The sequence below is a fragment of the Lipophrys pholis genome (assembly GCF_963383615.2).
Source record: "Lipophrys pholis genome assembly, chromosome: 12".
NCBI classification, from domain to species: domain Eukaryota; kingdom Metazoa; phylum Chordata; class Actinopteri; order Blenniiformes; family Blenniidae; genus Lipophrys; species Lipophrys pholis.
The window spans coordinates 2,871,437-2,891,673 of NC_137641.1; the positions used below are offsets into that span (position 1 = coordinate 2,871,437).

General features: G+C 44.4%; 1 protein-coding gene across 1 annotated transcript; it reads right to left on the minus strand.

The window, feature by feature from the left end:
• Nucleotides 1-1,235: 1,235 nt before the first annotated feature.
• Nucleotides 1,236-19,427, minus strand: rilpl1 (Rab interacting lysosomal protein-like 1). Its single transcript, XM_080476799.1, has 7 exons — nucleotides 18,865-19,427; nucleotides 14,388-14,535; nucleotides 10,678-10,796; nucleotides 8,675-8,920; nucleotides 6,443-6,597; nucleotides 5,506-5,604; nucleotides 1,236-3,637 (listed from the first exon to the last, which is right to left on the minus strand). Exons 1-7 carry the CDS (start codon nucleotides 19,150-19,152, stop codon nucleotides 3,511-3,513), a joined length of 1,182 nt encoding a protein of 393 aa, XP_080332925.1. The 5' UTR covers nucleotides 19,153-19,427; the 3' UTR covers nucleotides 1,236-3,510.
• Nucleotides 19,428-20,237: the final 810 nt, after the last annotated feature.

Genomic DNA, 20,237 nt, shown 5'->3' on the forward strand with positions numbered 1-20,237 from the left:
CTGGGAGAAACCTAAAACATGGAGGACACCGACCCTCCAGGACCAGGATGGAGAACCCCTGGTTTACACAATGACGTTTTAAGTGAAAACGCAAAACTTTCTTGCATTTTGAAAAGTCTGTTTACATGATAAAGCTGCTCACAAAAATGTGCCACAATGAGGAAATATAAGTAGCACTGGCATATGATACTTATTTCTCGTTCTGCTGTAAATTTGATTGGTTTTACTTTATATTCTGCTGTGGACATTTTTCTTTCTTTGTCTGTAAAATCCAGTAGTAATGGAGGTTTTTCTGTGTTGTAGCAGCTTCCTGCTGTCATACGCCGACATCTAGTGGTCACACACTGTATGTACCGATATATTTTGATGTACAAGTCACTTCTAAATTTTTAAGCACACGACCTGCCAAACTTAAAACAAGTGACTTATAGTCCAGAAAATACGGCTCATCTAATGTGGTGTTAAAATAGAAATGTATATATTTGTTGTTCTTCTCATAAAATCCCTGCAGGATTTTGATTTCACAGTATTACTTCTTTACAGGACAGTGGCCTAAATAGCCTGAGTATGACCTTTTAGATGCAATGGGTGTGTATTTGAAAATAGACATACCATATTTTCTGGAATATTTCTAAAGAGAGAGTAAAAAGTATGTGTGTATATAAGTTACGTGAGCATCAGAGAACTAGAACAAGTTTGACTTCTAGTCCAGAGAATACGGTTCTCATCACTGGATCCAGGATCCCTCCAGAAACGGCTGACTGGGGTTGATCCCAGCTGACCGTGGGGTCGAAGGTCACCGGTCCCTCACAACAAACGTTCATTACAAAACAATTTAGCCAGAAACTTTAGCCCAGACTGAAAGAAAAACATACAAACAGGTCGAACATGACATGAGTTTATTAAGGAGAGACGAGTTTAATAAAACATTCCTTCATTAGATCAGTGGGAGAAGACATTCCCAGCCCCCCCACCCCCCCACCCCCCCACCCCCCACCCCAAAAAAATAGATTTGATCAACTGATTTCCCTTTTCACTGTTTAATGGTCGTTTCCCTTCAAATTCACACGTTCAGTGACAGGCAGAACGCAGGAGTGCTCTCACTCCTCTTTTTTTTGTCACTCCCTTCTTCTTTCACTCACTCTCTAACTCCTTTTTCACTCCTCTCATACCCTTCTTCCATTCCTCTCCCTCCTCCCTCCCTCCCTCCCTCCCTCCCTCCCTCCAGTCTGTCCATCCTGGCTGAACCAGAGTGACCGTTGATCACCGGCCTGCTGGAGTTTCTGCCAGCTGCTGTGAGAAGCACAAACCTTAAATAATGGTAGATTCATTTAATCTGAGAAACACTCGGATGTTCTTGAGATAAAAGCGGAGCGTCTCACAAAGCGTTGCTCAAGAGCACAAGTTAAACACCTTTAAGGGGAAACTCCACTGATGATTCTTTTTTTAAAGGTTTAGGACGTCTGGTCTGCTCGGTACATTTCTGAATACGAGGCTCCACCAACATTAAAATCAGACTCACGAGTTAGTTTTCTTCCTGCTTAATAACACAGGATTTATGTTAGAACATAGATTTTAGTGTTTACAACTTTTCTAGAGATGTGAGGAGGAAAAAGTGCTTCTAAACATGTGCGAAGCTATTTAATTTTTAACTCTAGAAGAAAATAATATAAGTTCACATCGTTTTATGATCAAGTCGTCTTAAATTCTTTTAAACCGTCTTAATAAAATATATATTCGCAAACACATGAAATATTTTCATGTTTCTTAGTTTGGAGCTCCAGATGGAGTACACGTACGTACAGATCTAAAATAATTAGATGCTAATATTAACAACTGTACAACTTACTTATTGAAAACAACAGTGAGTGGCAAAATGGCTCAACAGCGCCACCTGCAAAATTTTGAAAATTATCCAAATTTCATAGCTGAAGGTGTACATTTGTAACACAGCAAAACACCCAAAAAAGTATCTTACTTACACACACACACACACACACACACACACACACACACACACACACACACACACACACACACACACACACACACACACACACACACACACACACACACACACACACACACACAGAAAACGCAACCGGAAGTCGGCCATTTTGAAAAATATGCCAGATTTGGACCTATTTGGGCCAAAATGTACAAATGTTCTAGTTTATTGTGAAATTCGAGTCTTTTCCTCATCACTTTCCACAGCAGAGTTTGTTTACATGCACACTCAATCAAAGAAATCGATCTGTGATGATTCGTGGATTAATCAAATTCACTCAGAAGTCAAAACTGTTTAACACAAAGCCACTAAACATACATGTGACTTTCTCAGTCAAAAAGATCTTATTAACATCTCAAATATTAAAATATGACTAAATTCAGCGTGAACTGAAATACTAATAACATTTAATGAGTTTTATTAATTCATAACTTCTCTAAACTTCAGTAGCTGATTAGCAGGAGTGAATTTCTGTACTCTCACATCCCTTCTTCTTAAATATTGTTTAAAATAATTTCTACGTTTTAAACGTCAGATTTGATGCTGGTGATGAAGTGAAGAGCTGCTCACACAAACTCACCACAAAGAGTCACATCTTTATCATCTCAGGACAGAAACTCCACATTCTTTGTCATTTGTAGTTTTTTGACAGAAATGAGCTCCTGTTGTCACGAAGTGTACGGAACACGTCCGGCTGAATGCTGGTGATGAAGCGATGTGCAGTTTCCTGACATAATTTAATGTTTTTATTGATATACCTTAAAAAATACTTTTTTTTGTAGAAATGAGCTTCCATACTTACCGACATGCACCAAGTGTTTCGTTCTCTAATGCAAAAAGAGTTTAAATTATTTTACACAGCAGATAACTTACATAGAATTAAAAATTTTGAAGAAACTTTAAAGTATTTCAATATCTTCAGTAACTTTTCTTGCAAAAGGTGTTTAAGTTGTGATTTTGTGCAACATTTCATACCTCAGATTTCATGCTGGCGTTTCACAAACAGAAATGTTACAGAAGTTCAGGCCACCTTCACGTAACAACGTTTCAAGTGAAAAAGCATCGCTGCCAAAGTTGCATTTTCCCCCATTACCATGGAAACGGGGTGTTTTCCCCGTTACCATGGAGACAGAGTGTTTTCAAGAAGATGCGTTTGCCCCCCTTGAAAACGTTGTGGAATAAACAAGGCCTCTGTTTTGTTTAATTTCTTTTTTTTTTATATATATATATATATATATATATATATATATCTGCAGGGATTATAAACTAAACAAACTTTCTCCATCAAACAAAGTCCTTCATTTTCTACCAGATCAAGTAAAGATCTGGGCCGCGAGCCGGTCGCCTCAAGTCCGCAAGTTTCCCTCCTTCGACTTGCCTGTTTCCTGTTTGTCTGCTCACCCGCACTGTAAAGACTACCACCAGGTGGCGCTGCAGTCCGAGAGGCCTGAGTCCCCCACTTCCCCTGCAGGAGGCGGTCAGTAGCGCTGGGGTTTGTTGAACTACAAGTGCTGCAGAGCCTCCTGTGCTTGTTCCGTGTACACGCCATCGTCCTTCCCCGTCCATGAGCTATCAAAGGGCTGCGAGCCGCCGCGCTGCTGCTGCTTGTCGCGTGAGAAGAAACTAAACCTGGAGGAGACAGAGGAGACGGGGGGGGGTGTTAGAGCCGCTGAACTGCAGCAAATATTAATAAAACCATCAACAACCATCAATCACTTAGTTTCCTGTACTTTAAACAAGTGGTGTAAAATAGTTCTACCTCATCTGTACGTCCAGATAATTTGTTCACATTGAAAACATGAAATACTGTTTGATTCATGTCTCTTTGACTGCATTTTGTTCAGGAGGCGGAGCTGCAGCTCAGGAGGCGGAGCTGCAGCTGAGGAGGCGGAGCTGCAGCCGTGAGCCTCTGTGACGCAGTGAAAACGTTGTCATTGTGCATCCAGCTCCTGTTACTGAGAGGAGCGTCTGCACCTCATCTGAACACCAGGGGGCAGCGTAGCGCCACATTTCAATAAACCAGTTCACTAAACAACCAGTGAGCACAAAGCAGCGTAACAACGGAGGGTTTATATGCCGAGGAGATATTTAAATATTACTGCTGGTCCAGAGTGACGATCGTCACTGACCAATCAGCAGACGGCTGCATTGTAGCTCCGCCTTCTGGAACCGGCTGCTAGCTACCGCAATGGAGGAGTGACCAGAAATGGTGACAGTTGGCTATGGTACTTTAGGTACCATCCGAAAAAGAAGGCTTGAGACACCCAAGTACTGAATTACTGGAATACCAAACCACCTAAATAACGACGTGTACAACTAATTACCCACAAACTTAATTATTTGAATATGTAACCAAGTAACTGAGTAACTAAGTAACTCGGCCAGACGAACAGGTTTATCTTCATCCTTCATGAACCAATCAGATGAAACGTGACGAAGAGCTATGAGGAGGAAGTGAAGGTGGTGAGAGTGGGGGGGTGAGGGTGTGAGAGGGTGAAGGTGTGAGAGAGAGGGGAGGAAGGTGTGAGAGAGGGTGTGAAGGTGTTAGAGTGAGGGGGTGAGGGTGTGAGAGAGACGGGGTGAAGGTGTGAGAGGGTGAAGGTGTGAGAGAGGGGGTGGGGGTGTGAGAGGATGAAGGTGTGAGAGTGAGGGTGTGAGAGAGACGGGGTGAAGGTGTGAGAGGGTGAAGGTGTGAGAGAGGGGGTGGGGGTGTGAGAGGATGAAGGTGTGAGAGAAAGGGAGTGAAGGTGTGAGAGAGGGGGTGGGGGTGTGAGAGGATGAAGGTGTGAGAGAAAGGGAGTGAAGGTGTGAGAGAGTGAGGGGGTGAATGTGTGTGTGAGAAGGTGAGGGGGTGAAGGTGTGCGGGGGTGAGTCCAGAAACTACACATCTATTCTGACTGGCTGAGTCTGATCACGCTGAGACTTCCCCACTATCAGCCAATCAGAATAGGGGGCGGGGTTAGAGGAAGCCACGCTTTCCCAGTGGGGCCATGCGGGTGGGCGGGATGGGGGGAAAAAAAGAGTCGTACAAGTGACATGAGGCGTCTGATTGGCTGTAAGGTGGGGTCATCTGGGATCAAACCAGCCGCCACCATCGGCATTATGGCTGTGAAAATCCTGTCACACACACACACACACACACACACACACACACACACACACACACACACACACACACACACACACAAAAACAAACGGGGGTGGGGGGGAAACAGGGACCACATAAACCTTTGACCTCTGTAAAACCTAAAACAAAAAAGCTGAAATGTGCAGGAGTTTCGTTCTGTGGAAAGTAACTAAGTATTTGTACTGTATCCCGGCCTGCGGCTTCATGGGAACTCATCTCCATTTTGTTTTCCAGGCCGGACAAACACAGGAAGTGTGTGTTTAAATCTGCCATTTCCACCTCATTTTTTTAGGAGCGAGAGTCAAACACAAACATTCTCCCTGCTGAATTCAAGCTGCTTCTCCACAAACTGAGTGACGACGGTACGTACAGTCGCTTGATTCCCGACTCGGCCGGCGCCGACGACCGGGACCGAGTCCTCAGTTCAGGAGACGGAGACGCAGTGACCAGCTCGTCCTCGGCCTCCTCACTGCAGAGAGAGAGAGAGAGCGAGAGAAGGCCATCAGACATCGTCCAGAGGAAGACGCCACTCAGGTCTACGTGTTCCAACATTCAGATTCACACCAGCAACCCCCCCCAGACAATATATGTTAACTCGTCTTATTCTGTGCGCCTGTCTCTTTAAGAGAAAAGGTGCAAAGATTACTTTTCTCGACATTACTTTTTCTTCCGCCGAATCTTTGGTATACATTCTGTCACACCGTTGGAGAACACAAAAAGGCAAAAAACATGCAGAAAATTTGGGAATGGTGCGCGAGGACTTTATTTAATGATTCGGCAAAACCGTTTCCGCAGAAATTTTAAAAAAAAAGCAAATTTGGTGAAAACGGGAGCACGTACACAAAAAGGTAATCAAACCCGTGCAAAAAATTCAGAGCTCGTGTGCTATTTACTTTTGTTCAAAATTCCAAAAATCATTCCCACAAAAATCCCAAGAAGAAGAAAAGTTGGCCAGAGCAGAAGAGATGTGGGTGTCAATGGGACGCACAGAACCAGTGCATCCAACACGTACAGAGAATTTGGGAATAGAATTGTTAATGATTTGAGGAACCGTTTCAGTAAAAAATCACAAAAAGAAAAAAAAAGAAAACCGCGAAAAATTTCTTTAGTTGATTTAAACTTTCTGTTTATTCTGAGAGGAGCGATGCTTTCCCAGGATTTCTGTTCTCGTCTCGACCAGAAACATCAAATAAAAGTCATTGAACAGCTAAATAAGCAGAACCGCCACAGAGATAAACTCAAACACTTTGTTGGACTCGTTCTGGACGAATTCACGATGTTCTTTTGATGTAGAAAGACGATGGGACCTCTTGTAGTAGGTCAGCTCCTCCTGCAGCAGGAAGACTTTGGCCTTCAGCTCGTTCCTCTCATGCAGGACGTCTCTCAGCTCCTGCAGCGTGAACCGCGGCCGGTTCGGGTCCTTCGGGTCCAGGCCGGCCGACTCGTCCTCGCACAGCGCCTCCTGGTGGCAGACAGAGGCGTCAGCGAGCCGGAGAGGATGGACGGGAGGGACGGGAGGGACGGGGGGGGGGGGGGGGGGGGGGAACGCAGGAGGCGAGGATACCTTGGTGAAATATTGGAACACAGCAGGCATGTCCTCATGGTACATCGCCTCCTGGTGGCAGATGTTGAACTACGCGTCAGACACGAGTCTTTTTGTCGTTGAGCTAACGTGCAGCGCCGCCACCGCGGTTTAGACTCAACACACCCCAACCACATGCAGCCCACAGGAGTCACTCAGGCAACGAGCAAAAAAACACTTATTATTTTACGCACACAGATCGTATCTTTTATCGGAATTCACTGAAAGAGTACTTCTTTAAATGTCGTGAATAAATGTGGAAATAACGACGTATTCTGCAGGAGGAAGGTGGATTTTCTGAGTCACCTTCAGTCTGTTTGAGCTCGTAAAGTTGTAGTAGTTCCACTCCTGTGCACTAGGTGTCAGTGTATCCCGAAGAGCGAAAAATACTACTATTTTAATGAAGGTACAATATACACATGATCTGCTTCATGTACAGGACAGTTTATAAAATGTTTGTATGAAATATTACCCAACGTAACATCATAACATAATTCTACATCAAAATCTGAAACGTGTTTATTTCAGGTTTCTGTTTGAACATTTTTCTTCTTTAATCTGTCTTTATACCTTGAGGATCATTTTTAATAATTCTTGAAAACATGAAACATATTTCAGTTTCCGTCAATTTTGAAGATTCAATAAGTGAAAAAAATGACAAAAATATAATATAGAAAAGTTGTTAAAATGGGTCTTCTGGAATAAATGTTTTTAAAAATCATGAAAACAAGAAAAAAATGAATTGAAACTGATTCAAATTTTAAAACTTAAATTTAAAAGGTGAAGAAGAAGAAAGTGTAAATTCGGACAGTATATCTTGAATTTTCATGAATAAAGTTAAAATGATAAATAAATAATGTGATATTTCAAGGCTAAAAGCACATTTTAATAAACAAAAAGGGGAAATTTCAACACTGAAGTTAGATTTATTTTTAGGTAAGTTCATTTTGAATATATTGAGATTATATTAAATGTTGAAAATGAAAAGAAAAGAATGAAGTGAATGAAACTAATGAATAGAGAGAAAATGTGTTTTCAGTGACTTTGAATGTCGTTGTCATGGAAACGAGATTCAGGGTGAAATTTCTCCTCAAATCAAACAATCTGATCGATCAACTGAGCGGCTTCACACTGAGTCCAGACGTGCAGGAGACTCTCTTCCTCCTCCTGCTCCTCCTGCTCCTCCTCCCTCTTTCGCTTCCTACTCCTCCCCCCTCTTTCTCCTCCCTCCTCTTTCTCCTCCTGTTAGAGCTCAGGCAGCATGCAGGGAGGCTGCAGATCTCCCGGGGTCACACAGAAGTTAGTCTGCTCCTCTTCTTCCTCACTCAAACACTGCAGCTCCTACTACATTTACCCAGAGCAACACAGCTTCCTCCTCCTCCTCCTCCTCCTCCTCCTCCTCCTCCTGCCCGGCCTGGTGTACCTCAGGGCTGAGGGACCCCGACAGGCTCCACGGTACCGGATCGAAGCCCCCCGCTATCAGCTCAGAGGCCTCGGCCCCCAAAGCAGCTCTAACAGGCTGGAGGAGGAAAACACAGTTCATCACAGTTTCCTCTGGTTTGTTTCTGCTCCTGCCCCGGGCGGAGGATGGCGGGGTAAAACCAGAGGAGGGTAAACCATCCGAGGGAGTCAAGCCACAGAGTGGGCTTTACTCCCAAAATAAAAGAAAGAAACACTTTTCTAAAACTGTTATAACAAAAATGGATAATAATTATAATAAGAATTAATCAGGTTCAAAATTATGATAATAGCAATATCAATAATAATAATAATAATAATAATAACTATTATTATTATTATTGTGTTTTTAACCCCAAACATTGTTTAAACGATGGTCACACAAATACATTTTTCTGAATAAAGTTGAATTTTAAAAAATAAAGTGCTGAAATGATCAAATACAGATTAAAATGAACATTTGAGGGAAAAAGTTGAAGAATACAAGTGGTGACATTACCTCTGCAGGTGAGGGAGGCTGAGGCGCCGCCTCCTCGGGGTTCGAACCGGCAGCCTCTCCTTGGAGTCGCTCCCTCAGACGAGCCACTTCTTGCCGCAGGGCGCCCACTTCCTGTCCCCTGGTCTGGGCGCCGGCCTCCAGCTCCACCTTCTGCTCGATGAGCGCCTTCCCCTGAGCCTCCACCACCGACATCTTGTGCCGCAGGTCGTGGTTGATCTTCATGAGACGAGACTGTTGCTGCTGGAGCTGCAGAGAATGACGGACGCACAGCGGAGGTCTGACCATATGCTGGGGGCGGAGCTTAAAACCTGACGCGTGACCACATGCTGGGGGCGGAGCTTAAAACCTGCCGTTTGACCACATGCTAGGGGCGGAGCTTAAAAGCTGACATTTTACAATAGGAGGTTTGGGTTAATTCAGGATTGTTGAAGCACTCCTTTAATAAACAGTTTTTATGACCACAGCTTTAAAAAATGCTAATGCTAAAGCTAACGTGGCTCAGAGAGTCAGACATAGTGAAACAGAAGCTTGAAAAATATTCATGTGTGAGTAAAAGCGACTGGACCAGAGGAGTTATCCTACCCCTCTGGAAACGTAAGGGTGACAGGCTGGTCCACAGCAACCACAGAGGCATTACCCTTCTTTCCATCCCGGCAAGCTCTTTACTAGGATCGTGCTCACTCGTGTTCACTCTTGCTCTCTCGTGCTCACTTGTGCTCTCCCAGCCATCAGAAGCAGCCGCCGTCCCCAGCAGGCTGGCTTCATGCCCAACCACTCCACAACAGACCACATCTCCACCATTCGTCTGCTGATAGAGCAGACCTATGAATTCCGTAAAGACCGCCATCTCTACATCGGGTTCATAGATCTGAAGGCTGCCTTTGACACCGTCTGCCATGCTTCACTGTGGAGTATCCTCCAGGCCCTTGCAGCACCATCTAAGATCGTTGCTCTGTTCAAGCTGCTCTACAGCAATGCACAGAGCTGTGTCCGTATGAACGGCAGAGACTCTGACTGGTTTCCCGTCTCCAGTGGCGTTGGCCAGGGCTGCGTGGCTGCTCCAGACCTCTTCAATTGCATCATTGACCATCTGATGTTCGGGGTCTGTGAGCGAGTCCCTGGAGTGTCCTTCGGCAGGTACCACCTGACTGACCTGGAGTACGCTGACGACACCATTCTGCTCAGCACATCCCAGTCGGCTGAGAGACGCTCTGGGTATATACAGTGAAGAGGCAGAGAAGCTCGGCCTCCAAGTGAGCTGGACGAAAACCAAGTTCATGTATGGCGGTGACGGACCGGATCCACCTCCTCTACGGCTCGGGAACAACATCGTGGAGCCTGTCAAGAACTTTGTGTATCTGGGGTCCATAGTGACAGACAATGGGGATTAAAACCAGAGATTATCTGCAGAAGAGCCTTGGCTGCATCAGCTCTGCAGTCTGTCTGGAAACCACTCTGGTGGCACCAGACCATCTCACGCAACTCTGCAGTACTCTCCATCCTGCTTTATGGCTCGGAGACTTGGCCCTTAAACAAGACTCTGGCTGCAAGAATCGAAGGCTTTGATAGCAGGGCTCTCAGAACCATCGTGAACATCAGGTGGCCCTAGCAGGAAGTGCTTAGAGCCCGCATGTGCCAGCCCAGAGCATCCTGCCTGGCTGTGCAACGTCGCACCTGCTGGTTCAGCCATGTCCTCCGCCTTCCTCCTCACCATCCGACAAGAGTCATTCTCCAGTTTGACCCAAAGGCCGCAGGTTGGAGACGACCACGAGGCAAACTCCGCACTCGATGGCTCGACATCATCACGGGCTACCTCCAACAACATAGAGTTGCTGTGGAGAATGCAGAGCAGCTAGTACAAGACCGTCAGCTCCGGAAAGAACTGGTTCATCTGGTAGGCTCAATGCACAGGGACACCCCCCGCAGGAGCCCTACGTAAGTAAGAGTAAAAGGGCTAAAGATAAATTTACCGATGGTTCGGCGCGGGCAATTCTGAGACTTACCGCCTCGATGTCCTCATTCTTCAGCGTGAGCTCGCGGTCTTTGGCTCGGATCTCGTCCCGCTGCTTGTCCACCACCTCTTTCAGCTTCTTCATCACCTGCCGCTCTCTCTCCGTCATACCTGGGTGGTGTCACGCGGGAGGAGACGTCAGAAGGCGGTTCTAACCACAATAATCACTCGTTTCAAGTGAAAACGTATCGTTGCGAAATTTTCTTTTCAGAAAAGCTTCGTGTTTTTCTGAAAAATTTGCGTTTTCAGTGACTCCAAGCACCACTGTCGTGTGAACGGAACCAAAAAAACACCATGAAAGTTTTGCATTTTCACTTGGAAATATTGTTGCGTAAACAGGCCCTGAAAAAAATAAATCCCACAATCCTGGAGGGACTAAAATAATCTGAAAACGTCCAATCACACTGAGAAAATAATCCTCTCTTTGACTTGTAATCCGATACTTTTAGAAGTGTAAATACAGCAAGAGGTACTGTTACTTTGAAAACATGACTTTCATTCACTGATTTATAGAACATCTTTGAGGGTTCTGAATGTAAATGCACTACAGACAATATATCATAGTAAATTCATATATCAACAGGAAACATTATACCACATTAAGTGTAGTGATATATGGAGATGTGGTTTATTAAATATATTCTGATGTGTCTGTTTAGCCCACAGTTCATTTTATAACTAAATTCCTATTAATTACGTTTATATCAAATTCAGCTGTACAAAATGTATCATTAAAAATATTTTCAGACATTTGACCTGTTTTATCTTTTAAGAAAAAAAATGGGAAAATAATCTAATGTGCTGTGAAAATACCCCTGAGCCCCCTAGTGACACGCTGGTTTCCTCACATGTTGCCCCCCCGGGGCAGTTTGAGCTGCTTCAAGGGGTAAATCCTGGAGGGTGTGCCTAAAGTGTGTGTGTGTGTGTGTGTGTGTGTGTGTGTGTGTGTGTGTGTGTGTGTGTGTGTGTGTGTGTGTGTGTGTGTGTGTGTGTGTGTGTGTGTGTGTGTGTGTGTGTGTGTGTGTGTGTGTGTGTGTGTGTGTGTGACTGTGGCCTCTGTGCTCTCAGACTGAGAAAAGGCCTCTTTGTGTGCAGGACTGAGTCACTGGACCGACCTCCCCTGTAGAAATCACTGCGATCGTCGTAGAGAGTCAAGGAATTCACTTTCAAAACCTGATTTTTATTCAATGATGCAAATTTTTTTGTCCAACTTGGCCAGGATCTGAGCCGAGACCAAAGTCAGGCACGTCACCATCAGGGAGGCCGTCTTTGCCGACGATGCTGCCATCGCAATGCACACTGAGGAAGCACTCCAGAGGCTGACCGATGTGATGAATTTGGCCCCACGATCAGAATCAACAAAACGGAGGTGATGGGACAGGGAACTAACTCCCCCTCAAGCATCCTCTTAGGGAGTCAGGAGCTCAACGCAACTGATCGGTTCCAGTACCCGGGATCCACCATCAGCTCGAACCTCTCCCTCCAACCGGAGATCAGCTCCAGGATCACCAAGGCCTCGGCAGTGATGTCCAGGCTCCACAAGAGGGTGTGGGCTAACAACAAGCTGACGGTGAACACCAAGATGCAGGTACACAGAGCCTGCGTCTTGTCCACACTCCTCTACTCCAGAGAAACCTGGACACCATATGCCGCCCAGGAGAGGCGACTGAACAGCTTCATCTCCGCTGCCTTCGACTCAAACTGGAGATCAGATGGAAGGACAGGATCCTCAACACTGATGCGCCAGAGCAAGCAGGACTGCCATCCATCTTCACCCTTTTGAGTCAGCGCCGTCTTCGCTGGCGAGGCCACGTCCGCCGAATGGAGGACAGTCGAATACCAAAGGACCTGCTCTACGGCGAGCTCTGAGGAGGTTCCAGACCCCGAGGTCACCCCCAGGTGCACTTCAAAGACACCTGCAAACCAGATATGAAGAGTGCTGGAATCTAAACGCAGTCCTGGGAAAGCCTCGCGGAGTCTCGGGACTCCAAGAGGCCCACTGTGCACAGCGGCACCAAGCAAGCCTAGCAGGACCGCACCGACCACCAGGGGAAGAAGAGAGACAAGTCCAGCTCCACAGACCAGACGGAGACGACCCACACCTGCAGCCTCTGTGGCAAAGACGGTCACTCCCACATCAGACGTCACAGCCACACGAGAGGATGAAACCTGGTGCAGCCCATCGTCTCATGAGACGGAAGGAGGCCAACGAGTCTCTGAACCACCAAAAGACAGAAAAGTCCTCATGACTCATCTGGCAACTTGTTCACAGAATAAAGAGCACAGTTTCTCTAAGGCTCCGCCCATATAATGACGCCCTCTCATGTAACTATGGTTACTGTCCGATCATCCTCACGACGCAGCGTTTTAGGAACCCGGAGGAATTATTACCTTGAAAAAGTAATCAGATTACTGATTACTAGTTACTCCTTTCAAAAGTAACGCAGGTATTTTACCCAATACCTGTTTTTAGAGTAACTAAGTCAGATTGCAAGTTACCTCTTTATTTACTTTCAGCAGCTGCCAACAACACCCCCAATCATCTCAACATAAAAATGACAACCGGTTTTGCCAAAAAAGGGGCGGGGCTTCCTGACTTTTTCCTCAGGAAAATTTATAAAATAATGTAATGTGTCTGCAGTTGTGTTTTTGTTGTAATGTTTAGTGATGCTTGTTGGTTCTGATTCTGTTGCGTTTCCTGAACGCACCATTAGAGCTGTTGGCCTGTGATTGGCTGAGTGTGGGGAAGGGGGCAGGTCAGGTGAGCATGTGCAAACTGGGGTGTGTGTGTGTGTGTGTGTGTGTGTGTGTGTGTGTGTGTGTGTGTGTGTGTGTGTGTGTGTGTGTGTGTGTGTGTGTGTGTGTGTGTGTGTGTGTGTGTGTGTGTGTATGTGTGTCCAGTTGGGGGAGAATGGAGTGGTTCTGTTCAGCGTCTTCACAGACAAGAAACTCGTCGTCATGCTATAATGGTGACGCTACAATAGTAACTCTACAAGAGTGATGCTACAATAGTAAACTCCACAATATAGTAACTCTGCAATAGTAACACTACAATGGTAACTCTACAATAGTAACTCTACAATGGTAACTCTACAATAGTAACTCTACAAGAGTGATGCTACAATAGTAAACTCCACAATATAGTAACTCTGCATTAGTAACACTACAATAGTAATACTACAATAGTGACGCTACAATAGTAAACTCTACAATAGTAACTCTACAATAGTAACTCCACAATATAGTAACTCTGCAATAGTAACGCTACAATAGTAACTCTGCAATGGGAATACTACAATAGTAATGCTACAATAGTAACTCTGCAATAGTAATGCTACAATAGTAACTACAATAGTAATGCTACAATAGTAACTCTGCAATAGTAATGCTACAATAGTAACTCTACAATAGTAAGGCTACAATAGTAACTCTGCAATAGTAATGCTACAATAGTAACTCTGCAATAGTAAGGCTACAATAGTAAGGCACAGTGACTTGGATAAGTAACTAGAATTCGATTACTGGTTTGGAAATAGTAGCGCATTACGCCTTACTGAAAAAAGTGCGCGTTCCCGGTATGACAGTAAGCAGGTGCTATGGTAACGATACGCTGCTGTTCCTTTAATTACGCCAGCAGTATGAGGAGTGTGATGACTTGAGGTTCTGTCCACTCTGTGTTGGAGTAGCGTTAGTTTTGCTCACCCTCATGTCTCTGCAGGTCCTCCTCGCTCATGGGGTCTTTGATGGACATGTTGGTGAGCAGCGTCTTGTTCTCTTCCTGCAGCTGAGCGATCTGAGAGAGCAGATCCTGAGCTTCTCCTCTCCACACGTCCTCCACCAGCTCCAGCTCCTGGAACCGGGAGGAGACCAGTTAGGCTCCGCCTCCTTCCAAACACAGCAGGTCCCCAACTGTCCATCGCTTTTCTAGAGCTATCTGGAGCAAGAAGCTTTACTGGAATAATGTTTCTCCTGTGTGGTCTGCTGAGTTCAACAGTCCAGAGAATAAAGAAGAATGGGTTTTTCTGTTGCTGACTTTATTTAATCAAAAAGGTCAAGCTGATGATGGTAACAATATTTAGTTATATTGCCTGAGCAACATTACTACTATTATATTATACTATGATACTATTACTTTGACTTTGCTATTGTTTCTTGATTTCATCCAACAATCAGGATACGACTAGCACGAGTATGAGCGGCTGCGCGATTGCTAAAAGCTACTGATCTGTATGTACGTTGTTTGTTTTGAATGTCGTTGTTTTGCCATTTTGCTTTTCTTTTTTCTTTTCTTTTATTCTATTATTATTGTTTTGAGATGCTTGCTGTAGGACCCCCTCGCAAACGAGGTTGGTCCAGACCGGGGGAGGAAACCTTCTAGGAAAAACATTATCTAGTTACTAAACTGTAGATTTTACACAGAAATAGACTTGTTTTGATTTATTACTTTTTGCTGGAGGTTTTAACTTGGGGTTAGGTGGTCTTGACTACAACACCAGTCGACGGTGTAACGCGGCTCCTCTCCAGCTCCTCTCCAGCTCCTCTCCAGCTCCTCTCCAGCTCCTCTCCAGCTCCTCTCCAGCTCCTCTCCAGCTCCTCTCCAGCTACTCTCCAGCTCCTCTCCAGCTCCTCTCCAGCTCCTCTCCAGCTCCTCTCCAGCTCCTCTCCAGCTCCTCTCCAGCTACTCTCCAGCTCCTCTCCAGCTACTCTCCAGCTCCTCTCCAGCTCCTCTCCAGCTACTCTCCAGCTCCTCTCCAGCTCCTCTCCAGCTCCTCTCCAGCTACTCTCCAGCTCCTCTCCAGCTACTCTCCAGCTACTCTCCAGCTCCTCTCCAGCTCCTCTCCAGCTCCTCTCCAGCTACTCTGCAGCTCCTCTCCAGCTACTCTCCAGCTCCTCTCCAGCTACTCTCCAGCTCCTCTCCAGCTCCTCTCCAGCTACTCTCCAGCTCCTCTCCAGCTACTCTCCAGCTACTCTCCAGCTCCTCTCCAGCTGAACTTCTAATCTCAACGTTACTTCTTACTGTTTTGTATAATGGAGAAAAAAATGTATTCCTTAGAACTTCTCAAAAAAACCTTCTTTGAATGAACAGGCTACATGTTATTTCCTTAAAAAAATAAAACTACACAGTTTAGGAACTCTCGTCTGTTCATTACATTTGTAAACACTAGGTGGCGCCACATTTACAGCCAAACAAGCTTATTTGTTCATTTCCTCAAAAATATTCAGTGAATCCAAACTGATAGTTCCTCTAGAGGTATCCAGCAGAACAGGATGTGTTCAGAGAGGGACTGGTTAAAAAACTGCAAGACATTTAATAGAAATTAATATTTTATGTTTATAACATATATTTTAGTACGTGAGGGAAGTTTAGAAACCAACATGTGGATATCACCAGAGTTTTTATATGTTTCTAAATATGTTATAAGCATCTGTGAAACAGGAAGAGCACATAACAACATGACCGAGTCAGGAGAAGTTCCTCTTTGACACACACACACACACACACACACACACACACACACACACACACACACACACACACACACACACACACACACACACACACACACTACATCACATCTCTTTATAGCTCTCAGGCAGCAAACACACTTAATATTCAGTGTGTGAGTGTGTGTGTGTGTGTGTGTGTGTGTGTGTGTGTGTGTGTGTGTGTGTGTGTGTGTGTGTGTGTGTGTGTGTGTGTGTGTGTGTGTGTGTGTGTGTGTGTGTGTGTGTGTGTGTGTGTGTGTGTGTGTGTGTGTGTGTGTGTGTGTGTGGTGACTGATTAACTGTGTCTCATGACTGTGACAGAGTGGCTGCGCCTCACACAGCCTGTAAAATCACACCCATGCAGTACACACATCACATCTCTTTATAGCTCTCACACAACAAACACACTCAATACTGTGTGTGTGTGTGTGTGTGTGTGTGTGTGTGTGTGTGTGTGTGTGTGTGTGTGTGTGTGTGTGTGTGTGTGTGTGTGTGTGTGTGTGTGTGTGTATCATTCAGTGCATCACTTCTATTTCTATTCAATTACATTCATTAGATTCAATAAATTGAGTAATCACAGTTATATATTTTATTGCAGGACGTTCACCAGTAATCAAGTATTTTGAGGATGAATACTTTAAAGGATTACAATTTCTTGCACTGGATTATTTATATAGAATTTTTTTTGGTGTAATTGTGTTAAAATAATATTATTTTACTTGTAATTTATATTTATTAAAAAGAGTATTTATGGTAGTATGGTTTATTGAAGTATTTCTAAAGTACATTTACTGAATTCTATTATAGAACTATATTAAGTTAAATATAAACACTGCTCAGATTATATAGCTTTATTGTATACGTTACCAAAACAGTATTTTCACTGCCGTACTTTTACCAGATTATTTCAAGAGTAGAGAGCAGTTTAAATCATACTTCAGAGTATATGTGACGTGTATATATGATGGTAGAATTTCTATTACAGGTTTTCCTGAGAGATAAAATGACTTTAGCCTGAGAAAGCTGGAATGTGTTTTGTTTTATTCATTATGTGTAATAACGTGTTAAACTGTGTTAACAGGGCGGCTGGGAGCAGGTTGTCTCTCTATTTGAATGTTTTAGGTTCGATTCCCGTCTGTCCACATGCCAAAGTGTCCATGAGCAAAACGCTGAGCCTCAAACTGCTCCAGTGGTTGAACGGGGCACCGGCCTGGCAGCCACCGCCGCCACCATGTGAACGTGTGAATGTGACGCTAGAGTTTTCACTTCTGTTCAATCAGCGGAAAGGGTGTCCAAAGTGTTATTACCAAAAGGTGGCATAATTGGCTATAAAGTGTTATATGTTTGTTATAACATACATAAATTATTGTTATAAAGTCCTATGTTTGTTTTTTTCATAAACTGTCATAGTTATGATTTGCTATAAAGTGTTGTTGTAAATAATACGAAGTGTATTAAATTGTTATAACATGATGTTATAAATGGTTATAAAGTGTTATCAGAGTCATTCTTAAGTGTTACAAATGGTTATTAACCTTTCTAATTTGCAATAAAGTATTGCAAATATGGCATGTTTTTCTAAAACGTTATTATGAAGAGTTGTTATAAAGTGTTATAAACTAACACACTGTTGTGTTATAAATAGTTAGGTGTTTTATCTAAACCCTGGCTGCTGGTGAGGACCTTGTAATGCTTCTTTAAAGTGTTATTATAGTCACTATAAAGAGTAATTATAAACAGTTATAAGCTGTTGTAAACAGTATCATTAATGTGATTTGTGGCTGCTGGTTGGGACATGGTGGTACATCTTCTAAAGAGATGTTATCAACAGTCCTAATGTGTTATAAGCAATTATGACACATTCTAAACAGTTATAACGTCACAGAAACAGTTATAACCATTATAACATGTCATACACACGAACATGTTCTAAACAGCAGTAATAAGGCACTGGAACCTTGTGGTGCTTCTTCCAAAGCGTTATAACGTGCTATAAACATTTATAACGTGTTATGAGCAGTAATAAGGTGTTGGGACCTTGCGGTGCTTCTTCCAAAGCGTTATAACGTGCTATAAACATTTATAACGTGTTATGAGCAGTAATAAGGTGTTGGGACCTTGCGGTGCTTTTTCCAAAGCGTTATAACGTGCTATAAACATTTATAACGTGTTATGAGCAGTAATAAGGTGTTGGGACCTTGTGGTGCTTCTTCCAAAGCGTTGTTATAACGTGCTATAAACATTTATAACGTGTTATGAGCAGTAATAAGGTGTTGGGACCTTGTGGTGCTTCTTCCAAAGCGTTGTTATGACGTGCTATAAACATTTATAACGTGTTATGAGCAGTAATAAGGTGTTGGGACCTTGTGGTGCTTCTTCCAAAGCGTTGTTATAACGTGCTATAAACATTTATAACGTGTTATGAGCAGTAATAAGGTGTTGGGACCTTGCGGTGCTTTTTCCAAAGCGTTATAACGTGCTATAAACATTTATAACGTGTTATGAGCAGTAATAAGGTGTTGGGACCTTGTGGTGCTTCTTCCAAAGAGTTGTTATAACGTGCTATAAACATTTATAACGTGTTATGAGCAGTAATAAGGTGTTGGGACCTTGTGGTGCTTCTTCCAAAGAGTTGTTCTAACGTGCTATAAACATTTATAACGTGTTATGAGCAGTCATAAGGTGTTGGGACCTTGCGGTGTTTCTTCTCCTTCTCCAGCCGGTCCAGACGCTCCAGCCGCAGCTTGTCGAGCTCCAGGCGGAGCTCCTCGGTCTCCGGGCTGATGCTGCTTCGGCTCACCATCACCTCCAGGATCTCCAGCACCCGGACCACCTTGGGCATGAGTCGGGACAGAGCCTCGCACCCGTACTGGTCGATGATGCGCTCGAACTCCTGCCCCACCACGGCGGCGATGTCGTACACGTCCATGACGGTGAGGTCGGCCACATTCTTCTCCAGGGCCGAGCCGTACTCCTCCATGACGGCCCACTTCCCGGGGCTTCTCCCCGCACAATCCCCGCCTCGGAAAACTTCTCCCGGCCTCACCGACAACTCCGCTCCGTCCTCAAATCTCAGCCGACCGAGAGAGCGCGTGAGCCGGCTCCGAGCGGGAACTAGTGCCGCTGGCTCCTCGGAGGCTGTGTCCGGGCTGCGGTGCTCTGTGTCCGGCCTGACGCTCCCCGGTGTCCCATCGCCGTCCTGCCGCCGGAGCTGGAAGTCCCTCTGCGGAGCTAACAGCCGAGCTACCGCCGTCAATCCCCGCACAGCACTGCCTGTCCACCCCGGTGACCAGCTCCACAATAAGGCTGCAGCGCCACAAGCTCCGGGACGAGCTTCTGGAGAAATGACCGGACATGAGAGTGAATATCAGCTGGAGAACCAACAAACACAGAAATGAACAAAAGAGTAGAACAAACCAGCACAGGAAATATACAAAAAGTCACAAAAATACAAACAAGTGGCCCGAAACAGCACAATGGGACACGAAATATCCGAAAAGACTATAAAATTACAAAAAAGTGGGACAAACCTCCGCTGGAAAACCAACAAACACAAAAAATAAGTGTCCCAAACCATCACAATGAGACTTTAGATCACAAAAGACACAAAATTAACTAGAGTGGAATAAACCATCACAATGAGACAGAAAATATGCAAAAAGACAAAAAAAGAATTGACACGAAAACTTTCTGAAAGAGAGAAAACTTCGGTAAATACTGCAAAAACATCATAATGAAAGAAATGAATAAAGGTCCATACATAATACGTCTGCTCCGTTTGTGAGCTTGTATTTTGAAAGCAGGGACCGGAAATAAAGGTGTGTTATATGTATCCACCTTGACGCGCCGCCTGTCCTCCTGTGGAGTCACCGCAGATATTTTATTAAAAAACTGTCATGCAGATATTTTTCCTTCAATCGTTCCAAAATATCAGCATGACAGTTTTTTAATCTTGTAAAACTGGATTTGTGCTCCAGTAATTTAGAAGTTGTGACTTTAGAAGTTTGGTGTTGTATTTGTGGAGAGAAAACAATTCTACAGGTACACAACTCACGGTACACAACT

Coding starts and splice junctions, on each gene's coding strand:
- rilpl1 (XM_080476799.1), bottom strand. CDS start 19,152: ATGGAGGAGTACGGCTCGGCCCTGGAGAAGAATGTGGCCGACCTCACC. Junction 8,921..10,677: donor AGAATGAGGACATCGAGGCG/GTAAGTCTCAGA, acceptor CATTCTCTGCAG/CTCCAGCAGCAACAGTCTCG. Junction 3,638..5,505: donor GAGTCGGGAATCAAGCGACT/GTACGTACCGTC, acceptor TGTCTCCTCCAG/GTTTAGTTTCTTCTCACGCG.